The sequence below is a fragment of the Hylobates moloch genome, unplaced genomic scaffold, assembly GCF_009828535.3.
Source record: "Hylobates moloch isolate HMO894 unplaced genomic scaffold, HMol_V3 SCAFFOLD_1, whole genome shotgun sequence".
Taxonomy (NCBI): Eukaryota; Metazoa; Chordata; class Mammalia; order Primates; family Hylobatidae; genus Hylobates; species Hylobates moloch.
In genome coordinates, this window is record NW_026652276.1 from 135,429,819 (window position 1) to 135,444,148 (window position 14,330).

A 14,330-nucleotide genomic window follows, 5' to 3' on the forward strand; every position below is an offset into this window, starting at 1 on the left:
TGCTAATCTTTAGCACTCTATTTAATTATCTCATTTAATTCCTATTACAACTTACTGGGTAGGTCCTATTATTGTTTCCATCTTACAGCTACAGAAGAGAGATTTAGAACAGTTAAGAAACAACCACCGTGATTTTGTCACTAAGTGGTGGAACCAATAACTGAAGTCACCCAAACCTGTTTGACTACTAAATCTGAGTTCATAAGTGACAGATATCATTCTTATTAATATAATCCTAACCATTATTTATTTTCTAGTATTACAGTTGTGTCTCCATTTCCAGTTTCTCAAAGGTCAATTTTAGTTGCAATTTTGTCAATCACCTTATAATATATCATTCACCACTAAACAAAAATGTGTATTCTAACTTTTTCCAATTTACTTATTAATACTTTGGTTAGCACATAAAATATAGCTTCTTTTTTTTAAAAAAAAATCTGGCAATCCTCTGACCTAACTGTAGAAAATTCAATTCAGCTGATAAAACTGTGGTTTTCAAAATTACATACAATCCTGGCTCTACAGCCAGGATTTCAGAAAAGTACTTAAATCTTAAAGCCTAAATTTTCCCATAGGTAAAACGGGGATGGAAACAGTACTTTAACTACCTCACTGGCCCGTGCTTAAGAGTAAATAATTCTTACAAAACACTTAAAATAACACCTGGTACCTAATAACCACTCAAAAAAATTGTTAGTTTTAATATTACTATTTTTAGTTCTCAAATCTAGGTTTTAAAATGGATTTGAAATTATTTCCCCTTGAAACGTTTTCATCCAATATGAAGAACTAAGTTCAAGGGTCTCTAATTTCCGAGATTTGTATTTTTTTTGTCAATAAAAGCACACAAAAAGTCCCCTAGAACGGCCCGTGGTGGTCATATATACCTCTACAATTCAAAGGATCTCAGATGTTTTAAGTTAAATAATCCTTTCCTGAAAATGCCAAATACTACCCTCATTTTTCTCTTTTCATTCTAAACTGCCTATGCTAGGATTGAGGGTAAAAGAGTTTATAAACTACACATAAAGAACTCTATAAATGTAAGGAACTATTCACATCAGTTATAGCAAGGCTATCTCCATTCTCTCTAACCTTTGAAGTGACACTTAAATTTAAGAAGGTTAAGCAAATGAAAATGGCCTAAGTGTTTTCTCTGGCGGAAAAGGAAAGGATTAGCTAATCTGAAGGTTACTGCTGTCATCCAGACTGTGAAATGACTGTTTCCCTGGCTTCTAAGTGATTGAAGAACACATAAAAAGTAGACTGGACCACATAAAAATTGACTATATATCTACTCTTAAAATAGCTCTACAGAAAAAGGCCTTTGACATTTTTCTTACGGTTTAAAGACAAGGAAAACAGCATTTTTGTAAAAAAATCAAACTCTTATTTGATACCTTAGAAAACCTGATAGCTATGTGATATCTTCCTAAAGCCGAAACTTCAATAATGCCGGCTGTTCCCACCATAGGCTTTCAGGTCCTTACCAATTCTTGAGTGTCTTCTTGTAGCGGCAGAAATACCGCTTCCAGAATAGCAACCTGGTCAGCACTAAGCTTCTGCCATAGCCCGATCAGCAGAATCACCAAATGGGTGGCACTCTTCAGCCTGGTGAATGACTGGAACAGATTGCCTTGGTTTTCCTCCACTGCATCTGCTAGAGCAATTACCTGCGGATATTACAAGCTTTGGTTAGGGATAATTTCACAATTCTTGAGCCCTCAACAAATTACGTCTGGCACACTTTTGTTTTTCTTTAAGACAACTTGATGAACTTTGTCTTCCACAAACACAAGCTATGTTGAGTAATAAAAGAGTTATCATTCATCTGCTCACTTCCTTCTCTAAAAAAAAAAAGCCCACAGTAATTCCAAATCCATATGGTCAGAAGTGGAAAATATCCACAGAATAAGCTTAGCAGGGACAGTGTTCAGTGTCTGCTTTGCCATCTATTGACTTTCTTCAATATATGGTAATATAAGTAACCTCTAATAATGTTATCATGGCCTTTATTACCAGCCACATAAATTAGTCAATTAAAACATTCTCAGAAGAATAACTGCATTTGCCTTATAGTTCAAAATAACTTCATTACACTTTTTTCAGAACATCGTTTTCCTCTAATATTAGTCTTTAGATGCTACATGATATTGAGATATCTAATATTTCTTTATTATATCTAAAAGGTAGATAATGTTCAAACATTTGACCAGTTGAGTAATGTCATTTTTAACACAAATGTCAGGCACCAGCCCACAGGGACCTGAAAGAAAAAAAAAAAAAGTTCTGGGTGTGTTAGCTTTACAATGCCAAATCTATTTAGGATAAAATTGGCAGGAGTGAGTAGAATTGACTTTTTTTCATCTTTTTGAATAATTTTGTGGAAAAAAGAACTAAAGCAACAATTGGATGAAACATCCAAAACTGCCCATTGGTGTTTTATTTTAGTTTAATGTCTTGGTGAATTTTGTGCTCATTAAAAGTAATGAACTGACTGCCGTAGAGGCTCAAGGTATCTGACAGTCCCCAGAACAGCATTAGCAAAAGCCAGGGCCATATGAGCTCCTTTCTACAAGCCCCCACCAGCTCGGGGGACTGGAGTTCAGATGAGTTTCAGAAGTCTCGTGCAGATGATCCATTTGGTGATATTTCATGGTTTATTGACATGGGCCCAAAGGGCTTGTTAAAAAATCATCATTCAAACAAGTAGAATGTACAGCTGTGTGGTCTCAAAAATTCCATGTTGGGAGAGGGGCTGTACAGAAACAGCCCTCAGAGTGTCTCGGAGATACTGGAAAAGAGATGTAGGCAGAGCAACTGAAGGTCCTTGCCTGAAATCACTGGGGCGACCGAGATTCTTTGCCACTTGGCTGAGGGCTTGCAGGAGTTATAAAAGGCAATTACAATTCACATTTAGCTCTACAGAGAGGCGCTGGAGTTTAAACGAAGACTAGCATAATGTAAAGTGCATTGCTTGCTATGTGCCTAGTACTGTGCTACTTCCCAATTACATTCAAAAGAACCACAAAATATCTTACAGTCCACAAGGATCTTATAATTTGTTGGAAAGAAAACATACATACACAGCCAATTAGTGGGAAGAAACATTACTATAATAATGTCCTAATTGTGCAGAACAGAAAGTAAGTGTGAAAGAAGTTAGCAAAGGGACGGATTCCTGTGGGCCAGAGTTAATATCCCTGGGGCCTCTTTTACTCAAACGGAGCTTGGAACTCATCCCTTCCCCATTACTTCAAGAAGTCCCCTCGAAGAGATGGAAAGAGCCCACTTTCCTTAAACCAAAACACCTGGAATCGTGTTCCTCCCCCACCCCACCACGATTATAACGGACTCCTGTTAAAGCCTGAGTTTATACTCTTTTTCTTCCTGTGAATGTTACCAATTAAGCCTCATTGTGGGGCCATCACATTATGACACAGATGCTTATTGTCAAAAAGTCCAAATCATACAAAGATCAAAGTCATAAACACCCACTGAATGCCAGATATGTGCAAGAATTTGCGGGAAGTATTGTAGGGAATTCAATTGTGACCAATCTAATCTCCACCTACAAAGAGTTTGTAATAGAAAGGAAAATAGGTCAAGGAGGCAAATATTGACCACATAAGGAAGACTCTATAGGCTATAAAGGAGAATGCCACTAACGTTGCGATTATTATGTGAATAACTATCCCTTCAATTAATTGAACATAGGCCGCATGCCAAGAATTCTGCCCTGTGCCATACAGGTATCAGTGCCTTCAATCCTCACATCTCCCCTGCGACTTAGTTGACATTTTCTTTCACAAGTGAAAACTCTGAGGCACAGCAAATATAAGGTATTTGCCCAGGACTGTCCGCAGGGTGTGCAAACTGTGCTCGAGCTTTGACGGACCCGAACTTGTTTAATGCTCTGCTGTCTCTGCCTTGAAATTCCTAGTAATTTTATTTTTGAGCTTGCGTTTTGTAAGTAAAATTGATAGGGAAATAGAGCGTGCACATGCGCAGAGGAGTCATGTGCACTCATGAGTTAAATGCTCATACTTGCATTTAAAACTGCATTAATATAACGATTAATGGTAAAATTCATGCTAATTATTTGAAATTTCAGTTTTTTCTTGCTTAGCTACTAAAAAGAAAATAAGAAAATACCATCAGAAGCTGTGAAAGAGAGAGTACTGAAAAAAAGAAAAAGCTTTTTATTTTAGTGGTCGTTTTAGCAGCCCTTTCTTCCTGCCTTTTGAACAAGGGCCCCTCGTTTTCATTTTGCACTGGGATCCACAAAATAAGTAGTCAGCCTGACCATCACCTAGTAGATGAAAGAACAGGATTCAAACTCTGGAGTCTGTCTCACTCCAAATTTTGTTCTAGACCTTAAGCATGTTGTAGGTTCAAAGATGGGCATACTACTACCAGCTGAGTGTAGGGGGGCCTTAGAAAGGAAGAGGTAGAGAAAAAAGCAGTGGTATGCCAGAACTAGCTCAGTCAGCTCCTCCCACATCAGGAGAAAGAACCTATTGTTCGGTTTTCAGAAATTTTGCAAGCCAGTTGTTACACATGGCCATTACTAACAATTAAATCACATAAACTTAAAATTACATTTAAAACAAAGGTAATAAATACTCAACATTCATTACTTCCTACTATTATCTAGTCTCTTGAGGTTATTTATGCCTATTGTATCCATATGTCGGAAACACTTTGCAATGGGCTACGGTTTACATTTCTTCCCAACCCGCATTCAGGGACCTCACATTGGTAGCTTGAAATCAGCCATGGTGGAAGTATTTACTACATGAAAATCCACAAATGTTACAAAGTCAGGCTGCCTACCCTTCCCCTTCTTCCCCAGAGAGCCTCTTGTTAACAATTTACTAGCACACCAGTGAGAAGAGGTATCTGAAATGTGTCCTAAAAAATAGATATTGAGGGCTGGGCGTGGTGACTCACGCTTGTAATCCCAGCAATTTGGGAGGCCGAGGTGGGCAGATCACAAAGTCAGGCATTCGAGACCAGCCTGGCCAACATGGTGAAACGCCACCTCTACTAAAAATACAAAACTTAGCTGGGTGTGGTGGCACGTGACTGTAGTCCCAGCTACTCAGGAGGCTGAGGCAGGAGAATCACTTGAACCAGGGAGTCGGAGGTTGCAGTGAGCCGAGATTGCACCACTGCACTCCAACCTGGCGACAGAGTGAGACTCCATCTCAAAAAAAAAAAAAAGATACTGAATAAGGCCAGTTTAGGGACAGTGTTTGATGACATTAAAAAGGTAAGCTGGGTACTGTTGTAGAGGAATCAAAATGTCACAGTGAAAACATGCACTTAACTCTGTAGGCACTGGGGAGCCACAGAGTATTCTGAGTGTGGGTGTTACTTAATGGAGGCTGTACTCTAAGCAGCTATCAGATCATAACAAATATTTGGAGCATTTTCTGGACTTAAAGGACGCTTTTACGCACGTTCCTCACTATCAAGGGAAAATCCTCACTAAATGCAACAACATGTCAGTTCATGGACCCACCCAACTTGCTAAACACAGCTGTTATGGAAGAATGACTTCTCAGTGAGACAGCAGCCCAAGCCACAGGATCTTTCCTGAGCAAGGCCCAAAATATATCAATTGGACAGAAGCATCGTCTAAGTCTCAGTCTCATTGGATATATTCCTGTGCCATTGTGGAAGGAGTCTGCTATCCCCAAATGGTCACAGAAACTGGAAAGAAATGGGATAAACAATTCCTTATGTAAATTACCCCCAAGGAAAATCTTCCTGACCTACTGGCCAGCATGAAATACTAAACAGCTCTCCATGTTCTCAATTTAGTTTTACACGTAACAGCCAAGTTTACTGTGTTCCCCATAAGAGCCAAATGAATTTAACAGAATTAACATAGTAAAAAGAGCTGGAAAAACTACACCCATCAAGATTCAGATCTCTGAGACCAAGGCCTAGAAGATCTTGCCACTCACCTGGAACTGAGAAATGAGGCCAACCAGCTGCTAGGACTTAAATTTGAGGGAGAGCGATTTTTAAGGGTGCATCACTGCCTGAGCAAGATGTGTGTTTCCTAGTGTTCAACAGAACTACAGAAAGGGAGGGCTTTAGGAAATAATAAATGCTAACGATTTCAAGCACAATGTGTTGATGGCCTTTGTTTTGCTTTTTCAAATTGAAGGTTTCCAAATAAAATGGAGACCCCAAAGGACATCTCTGTCCAACTGCCATATCAGTTGATGCCAAAGTAATGAGGCAGAGGCCCAGGGAGCTGCTTGCAGGAAAACGCTCAACTCATAAAGTGAGTGTGAAATTAATCCCAAATACTTCCAGCTGCCAAGATAGGCTCTAAAATTGGTTACAGGAAAGCAGCAGCAGCAACAGCAGAGTAGACATGAATCATACTATGTGAACACGGACATGTCCAATTTCTTCACCTAAACTTACCGTTGAATCTGCCTCCATATTTCACGAGTGGCACTACCATTGCCTAAACACTACATTGCTATTTAGTTGTCATTTCCTGAGGCCTGACTGTGGGCCAGGCACTGTGTGCAGGGCTGTCATACCCAGATGATCATGTGGTCCTCATGACAACCCTCTGAGACAGGAACTGCTGACCCTCTCTCCCCCCACTTCCTGATGAGGAAACAGAAGCTTACAGACATCTGAACACACTGCCTGTGGTCATAAATAAGGGAAGATAAGGGCTAGGATTCTAATCCTGTCTTCTGATTTCCTACTGGGTGCCCTTTCTTCTACACCAATATACAAATTATATATTCAGCCCCATAATATAAACCAATATACAAATTATACATTCAGCCCCATAAAATAATCCAGTGAATTTTCATCTTGATATTTAAGCAAAGATACTTAGGAAGAACACTACTAATATATCACATCCACGATAGGCATATGTGCTTTAGTTATGCTTTCCTATTGTTGCAGCTTTAAACATGAGGTCAATTCGAATTGGCTGGTTTCTGCACAAAGTTTTGTGGTACTGCCCAAAGTTACATTATAAAGGAAATTAGTTCATAACTTGTAAGAATGGGAAGTTAACATACTAAGGTTTTTTTCTTAACAAGGAGAATTTTATTATGTTCCATATAGCTCAAAAATATGAAGATTTTAGAAAACAGACATTTTCTAGGCCTACTCCTTTAGTGAAGCTACTTTTTTCAAGGGGATGATTCATTTATTTTCTATAAAATCTCACATTACAACATTTTCAGTGGTCCAAACAGGTTAATGTTTTGTAATAATAATTGTCAACATTTATTGAAGGCTATCTAGGAGCCAGGGACTGTGCTAACCTCTTTCCAGAAATAATCTCATTTAATTATAAAAACAATACTGTGAAGTATATACTATTATTGCTCCCATTTTAAAAATAAGACCAGAGAAGTACAGAAACTGTCAAACAGTAAGCAGTAGAGCCAGAATTCATATACAAGCAATCTGACCCAAGAAATGTCACTATGAAGCACTGCCTGCATTAACCTTCTGCTTGCATTAACCTTCTGCCTGCATATCAGTCTCATCATGTGCAATGTGTGAAACTAATTCTATCAGGAGCTCCCCAATCGGAGGTTTCAGCTTTGCTGATCTCCCAATACCTGATATTTATTACAATAAACCAGATAGGTTTATTGTAATAAAAGGTCAGCATAGATGAATTAGTTAAGAAAATGACATTCCTATGATATGGATGAATTTATACATCCCCTAGGGAAGAATGCAATAGGCTGTGCTGGAACAGATAATGTCCTGGGAACCAAGGAGACAGAGCTTCTAGTCCTGGCTTTGCTACCAAGCAGCTTTATGTCAGTGTTCATCAATTTACTTCCCTTTTCTGGGCTGTAGTTTCATCACCTTTAAAATGTAGGAAACATGATCTCTAACATCCAGCATAGCTGTAAGTGTCTGATTCAAAAAGTTTTAAATTACTTTTGGATGATGTGGTGTTTTGAATTATCCATGCCACTTCTTCCCCTCTATTTGCACACATAATAGGATTCTTGTTGACTTGGGGGTTTTACCTATAAAATAGCATTATGAATATTTTTATTTGGCTAATTCATAGGATTATGAAAATTAAATGAGAGAGGTAAAAAGATGGACAATAACAAGTGCTGGCAAGGATGTGGAGAAAATTGGAACCCACGTACATTGCTGATGGAAATGTAATACAGTACAGCTGTTGTGTTAAATAGGCTGGCAGCTCCTCAAAAAGTTAAACATAGAGTTACCATATGACCTAGAAATTCCACTTCTATGTATACGCCCAAGAGAAATGAAAATATATGTCCATTTAAAAACCTGCTCATGAATAGTTATAGCAGCATTACTTATAATAGCCAAAACGTAGAAACAACTCAAATGTCCATCAACAGACAAATGAATAAACAAATTGTGGCATATTCATATAATGGAATATTATTCAGCCATAAAAAGAGTACTTATACATGCTACAAAATGGATGAATCTTGAAGATGTTATGCTAAACGAAAGAAGCCTATGACAAAGGAACACAAATTGTATGATTCCATTTATATAAAATATCCAGAATAGGTAAATCTATAAACACAGAAAGTAGATTAACAGTTGCTTAGGGCTGGGGATGGGTGGTAAATAGGAGGAATGGGAAGTGACAGCTAATGGGTGTTCAGTTTCTTTTAGGAGGGGTTAAAATGTTCTAAAATTAGACTATGGTAATTGTGGCACAATCCTGTGAATAACTAAAAATCATTGAATTATACTCTTTAAATGACTGAATTGTAATATATGTAAATGATATCTCAATAAAGCTGTGAAAATAGTAAGAGAATAAAAGATACTTTGCAAGTATAATTCCTGTAAGGTAAATACATAAACACAAAGGCATCTTTACTTAGGCAACAATTTTGATATATTAATGGCCATACCATACTGCAACTAGGGCTTAATTACCTTAAGGATGATGGAATAACCATGTGACTCTGGAGTCAACCACATCTAACTATGACTACTGGTAATGCTACTTATTAGTTGTACAACTTTTGGCTAGTTACCTTACCTCCCTCAAACTTAGTTTTCTCACCTATTAAACAATACTCGGTAAAAGCTAGTGAACATCCCTGCTGTTCATTTCTGATTGGTTGGGCTCCTGGTTACTATTTCTTAAGACTGTCTATAGTTTAGGGCTCATTTCAATTTAGTAACACCAGGAAAATTCTGCTTTTTCTATTAGATTAATAATGACATTGACAAAGGAAGACTCTTCCGCTTGAGGCAGTCTACCAACTACTACCTCCCAAAGTTATGCAGGATAGCTGATCACCTTGCACTGTACCCTGACCCTCACTCTGTGGTCACTCAGTGAAACAGTGTTCATTTTGCAGTTAAGTTTAATCAAGTTTCAAAGCTTGATTAAAAGCTTGTAAGTTACTCAACGTTGGATTTCCCTTTATCCACTCCTTTAGCAATACTATCAAAACAAGCACACACAGACATACAACTTTGCCTGGTATGACTTGTTCTCTAGAAATTCTCTGAGTCTTGTTACTTGGGGAGACAGACATTGCTTGTTCTTCTTTTATACCTTACTGAAAATGTTAGAAAATTTGGTGATTTGAATAAAATGTTTCTGAAGTACACCATGAAAAGCCATAGAAAATCAAAACTCAAGCTCAAAAAGCCCAGAAAATACCAGTGTAAAAATATCAACTGATAAGACCCCAACATGCCCACAATTTTCCAGTACGAGGTACTAATTGGGTGTCCCATAAATGCTGGGTGAATTGATGAGCTTCAAAGTCAGTCCACCTAAAGATACAGCACAACTATATTTTTTCTGCTTCTTAAATCCCGGACACACTGAATCAGGCACTGTCAGGCTCCCAATTTGAATGGAACCCAAGTGATGTCACATGGAAACAACAGACCTTCAATATATCTGTCATCTACGTTTTAAAAAATTGCTCCAGTTCACCTTTAGCCAGAGCTTCCTAAACACCAAACAGACAGCTCTAATGACTGTTGAAATGAATTTATTCTTCAGATGGCAGCCCTTTGGTTGGAAAGGCGCACTCTCAGTCTAGGAGAGAATTGGAAGCAAACAAGAAATAGGGCATACTTCCCTCTCAACAATGTTGTCTGTGATGGCATTTGCTGCAATTCCAACACGGCAAAGGCTTTGCAATAAGGAAAAAAGAAAAGATTTTACCAGGCTAAGCTTTTACTTTGGATGAAATGATCCAATTTGTATCCAAAAGAATTGTTCTTTCACCAAAAACAATGAAATAGGGCTCAAAATGAAAAAGAAATGGCATGGAGATGGTTTAAATGCCAGACAGGCATGTAAGAAGCATTTGGGTAGCAAGCTTATAACTAATTCATTAATTACCTACATGCATTCATTACCTCTGTGCTGAACTTATGACTAGATAAAAGAGAATTCTGAGGCTTTTACTTTGAAGGCATAGCAAGAATCTAATTCTTAGCTGTTTTTGCTATTATATTATTTTGTATTAATAGGACAGTGAACTGGATTTCATTCTATTGCACTTCATATTGGAAAGAAAACCTGAGACTCCCCTTTAACATGCATTTAGCTTAAATTTGTAAACCAAAACCAGGATCAGAATACTTTTTTTTTTTTTTTGAGATGGAGTCTTGCTCTGTCGGCCACGCTGGAGTGCAATGTCACAATTTCAGCTCACTGCAACCTCCACCTCCCGGGTTCAAGCGATTCTCCTGCCTCAGCCTCCTGAGTAGCTAGGATTACAGGTGCCCACCACCATGCCTGGATAATTTTTTTGTAGTTTTAATAGAGACAGAGTTTCACCATGTTGATCAGGATGGTTTTGAACTCTTGACCTCATGATCTACCCGCCTTGGCCTCTCAAAGTGCTGGGATTACAGGCGTGAGCCACCACACCTGGCCCAGAATACATTTTTAATCATAGTATCATTTTGGGGAGCCATTAAGACAACTGCAAAAGTGTACCCAGTCAGTAAAAAACTTCAGTTGCAAAAATGATTTGTCTTCATAAAAAGAGACCTCCTAATGAGCTAAACCACCTGATCCTTCGAAACACTAAGGTATGATCGTGTGACTCTTAGAAGTCACAATGGTTTTTCTGGTCTATGATTACAATTATCCCGGACACCAATCCACACTTGCAAAATGCCTTGAGAATTCACATAAAACCGGTTTTAGAAAAACAAATTATTTCTGAGAAACTTCTTTATAATATATATAAGTACAACTCTTTTTTTTTCTTTTAATGTTCTGCTGAGAAGAATATAAAAGGTAGGCAGTGTTGGAATATAGACTTTGGCTAGGACTTTCAAAATATATACCATTGATACATAAAAATGTTAAATGAGAGAGACAATAAACCATTTATTAGTGACATAGAGACAAATTTTGCTATTTCTGCAAAGTTTATTCACCAAATAGACATGTAACTTAATCAGCTGAAAGGAAACGAACTCCAATGCTTGGCTAATATAAAGTTAAAAATACAACTGATCTCAAGCCTGATTACTATTTTTACCTTTTTTCCCCCCTGGCTGACCAAATTTTTACCCTTTCCATAAAATTATCTTCCTATAGCCAAGTGAAACCCCAATTTAAAAAATAATAATTGATGGAATCAGGTTGTAAAAAGAAGAATGAATGTTCTCCAGACTATGGTTACTCATTGAACAGATCGCTATTAAAGCTGGAATCTATGGTTGGCAATGTCAGAGCTCATTTTACAAGCCCTGGAGAATGCCACAGTTATCACTCTCCAAAAACAACATCTACAAGGTCTGATCTGAATAGTTTCTAAGTTTAGAATGTTTCAGGCCACATTCCTACATGCAGACATGTCAGTAATTATGTAACCACCCACACTGCCTCGAGTACCATCTCCAATGAAGGGAAATGATGGATAGATGGGCAGTTGGCAGGGTGTCCTAAGAGCATTCCTTTAGCTAAGGTAGCAAGTGCTAAGACACATTATTACATGTGATCAGGTAGGGCATGCTCCCAAAAAGGCAAAAAGGGAGGCTGGAGACCCCAACAATGCTGGTGACACTGCCAATCATTTCCTTGGTTCCAGAGTTTAAGAGGTGAAAGTGACATTTTCACAATAGAGTGAAATTGTTGAGGCTTTTCTATGAATCCTCTTTTAAAACATCTAGTATTTTCAGAGGGTCTACTTCTCTTCAGTATTTGTAGTTTTTATGTATTTTTGCTTTTTTAGATAAAATAGTTACACCACTACTATCTGGTAGTTCTTTGGCAAAATATGTAAATGTCTATATGGCTCGGACCACGTGGAAATAATACAAAAGGCAATGATGAGAGCTGCCTGGTTTCATATGGAGTGAAACTAGGGTAAAGTGTAGGTTATTTTTACAATCACAGGCTATTGGAACATTATAATTGGAAGTTGCCTTGGTGAAGATATGTTATGCCTGATTTCGACTGTGCTATAAACTTCCCCAGGTCAGAGACTATTTTATTGTTTACTGTACCCTCCTACAGTCTCTGGCTCACAGCAGGCATTCAATGAATGTTTGTAATACTAAAGTAAATTTAAAATTCTGATGACTCAGTAGCACAAGAGTATCCATTAAGATGGTAATTTATAGGACCACTACTTGGGTAAGGGAAGTCCCTCCCTATACTCCAGGTAAACAAGAACAAAGCCTCCCAATTTGAAAAGTTTTTGCAGGCTATGTTATTCATTGGGTCTACCACAGGTTGTAAACAACTGGGCTCTAAATCCATACCTTCCACATGTATTATATTACAATGAATTCCTAAATTCATTCAAGTCTTTACTGCTGAGTTTACTGCAAGTGTTATGAAGTCTGTAATTTAACTTTAAAATACATCATCACAGAGTCATATGATGCAAGCATGTGCGTCAGTTTTAAGTGCACTCTAGAGCAGGGTTTCTCATCCTCCTTGTTAATGACATTTGGGGCCAGATAATTCTTTGTTGTTGGGGCTGCCCCAGTTACTATATGAAGTTTATCAGCACCCCTGTACTCTACATACTAGATATCAACAGCATCTCTCATTACCAGTTGTGACAACCAAAAAATGTCTACAGACATTGTCAAATGTCTCCCTGGGGGCAAAATCACCCTGGGTTGAGATCCATCAGTCTAGAGTCAGTGAGATTGTGCTCAAAACAGTTATCCTTCTCATCAGCAGCAAAGCCCACAAGCCAGAGGGGCTACCACAAGGACTTAGGCTACTAGTATCTCCAGCAACATTGGTGACTTTTTCATTCCATAATAAATGTCAGAAATGGATTTTGATTGATGAAGTTTGATGATCAGAAGTTTGATAGTCAGCATTATAGATATTAGAATTGGTTCACTGGCAAAAATTAATGGTATTAAAGACATGTGGATTGAATGAATATTTTTATATTCAGACTCTCCTTTGCATGAATAGGGTACGTGAATATCAGCAAGACACTGATGGGATGGGGTCCAATGTGTAAACCTAAATGTTCCTGTGTCTTGACTTTGGGAAGCAGATTTTTAGCTACTTCACGTCCATTACAAGGGAAAAAAGACGCTGCCTTGGATTATTGTCCAATCCGCCCCAATGGAACCTTTCCAGAAAGGTGGTAGTCTACTACCTAAAGGACAGCTGGGCCTTCACCCAGCCTGCAGTATAGGCCATATGAATTGTCCCATGCTTATAAATGTTTATTTAATAAATGTCTTCGTATGTGACAAAATTAGGCATGAGATGTATTTTCATTAGAATCGGGGAGAGAGGTTTGGGGCAAGTCACTCATTCTCATTTACCTCAAGCTTTTTGATGGCTATCATTACTTACTGAAAACAATTTCAGATTTGTGTGTGACTAAACTGGCAAAAGTAGTGTGCCACATCAAGTGTGTGCTGAGTGATGGGGATACATGTGTTTAAGAGCTACCTGCAAAGAACCAACAGTCTCACGACAAAAATAGGCCAGGCGCGGTGGTTCAAAGCTGGAATCCCAGCACTTTGGGAGGCCAAGGCAGGTGATCATTTGAGGTCAGGAGTTTGAGACCAGCCTGGCCAACATGGCAAAACCCTGTCTGTACTAAAAATACAAAAATTATCCGGGCATAGTGGCGCATGCCTGTAATCTCAGCTACTCAGGAGGCTAAGGGACAAGAATCACTTGAACCTGGAGGTGGAGGCTGCAGTGAGCCAAGAATGCACCACTGCACTGCAGCCTAGGTGACAGAGTGAAATTTCATCTGAAAAAGAAGAAGAAAGAAGAAAGAAGAAGAAGAAGACCAAGAGCAGAGAGGTTAAGCAACTTGGTGAAAATCACA

At 38.3% G+C, this 14,330-nt stretch overlaps 1 protein-coding gene across 6 annotated transcripts in view; it reads right to left on the bottom strand.

Moving 5' to 3' along the window:
* The window catches only part of BBS9 (Bardet-Biedl syndrome 9), a 547,551-nt gene that overhangs the window by 126,913 nt on the left and 406,308 nt on the right, over positions 1-14,330 (bottom strand). For all 6 annotated transcript variants that reach the window (XM_058445811.1, XM_058445798.1, XM_032758349.2 and 3 more), the window contains one exon: positions 1,491-1,673. In XM_058445811.1, coding sequence (XP_058301794.1) covers positions 1,491-1,673 — 183 coding nt within the window. The remainder of the gene's footprint in view (positions 1-1,490; positions 1,674-14,330) is intronic.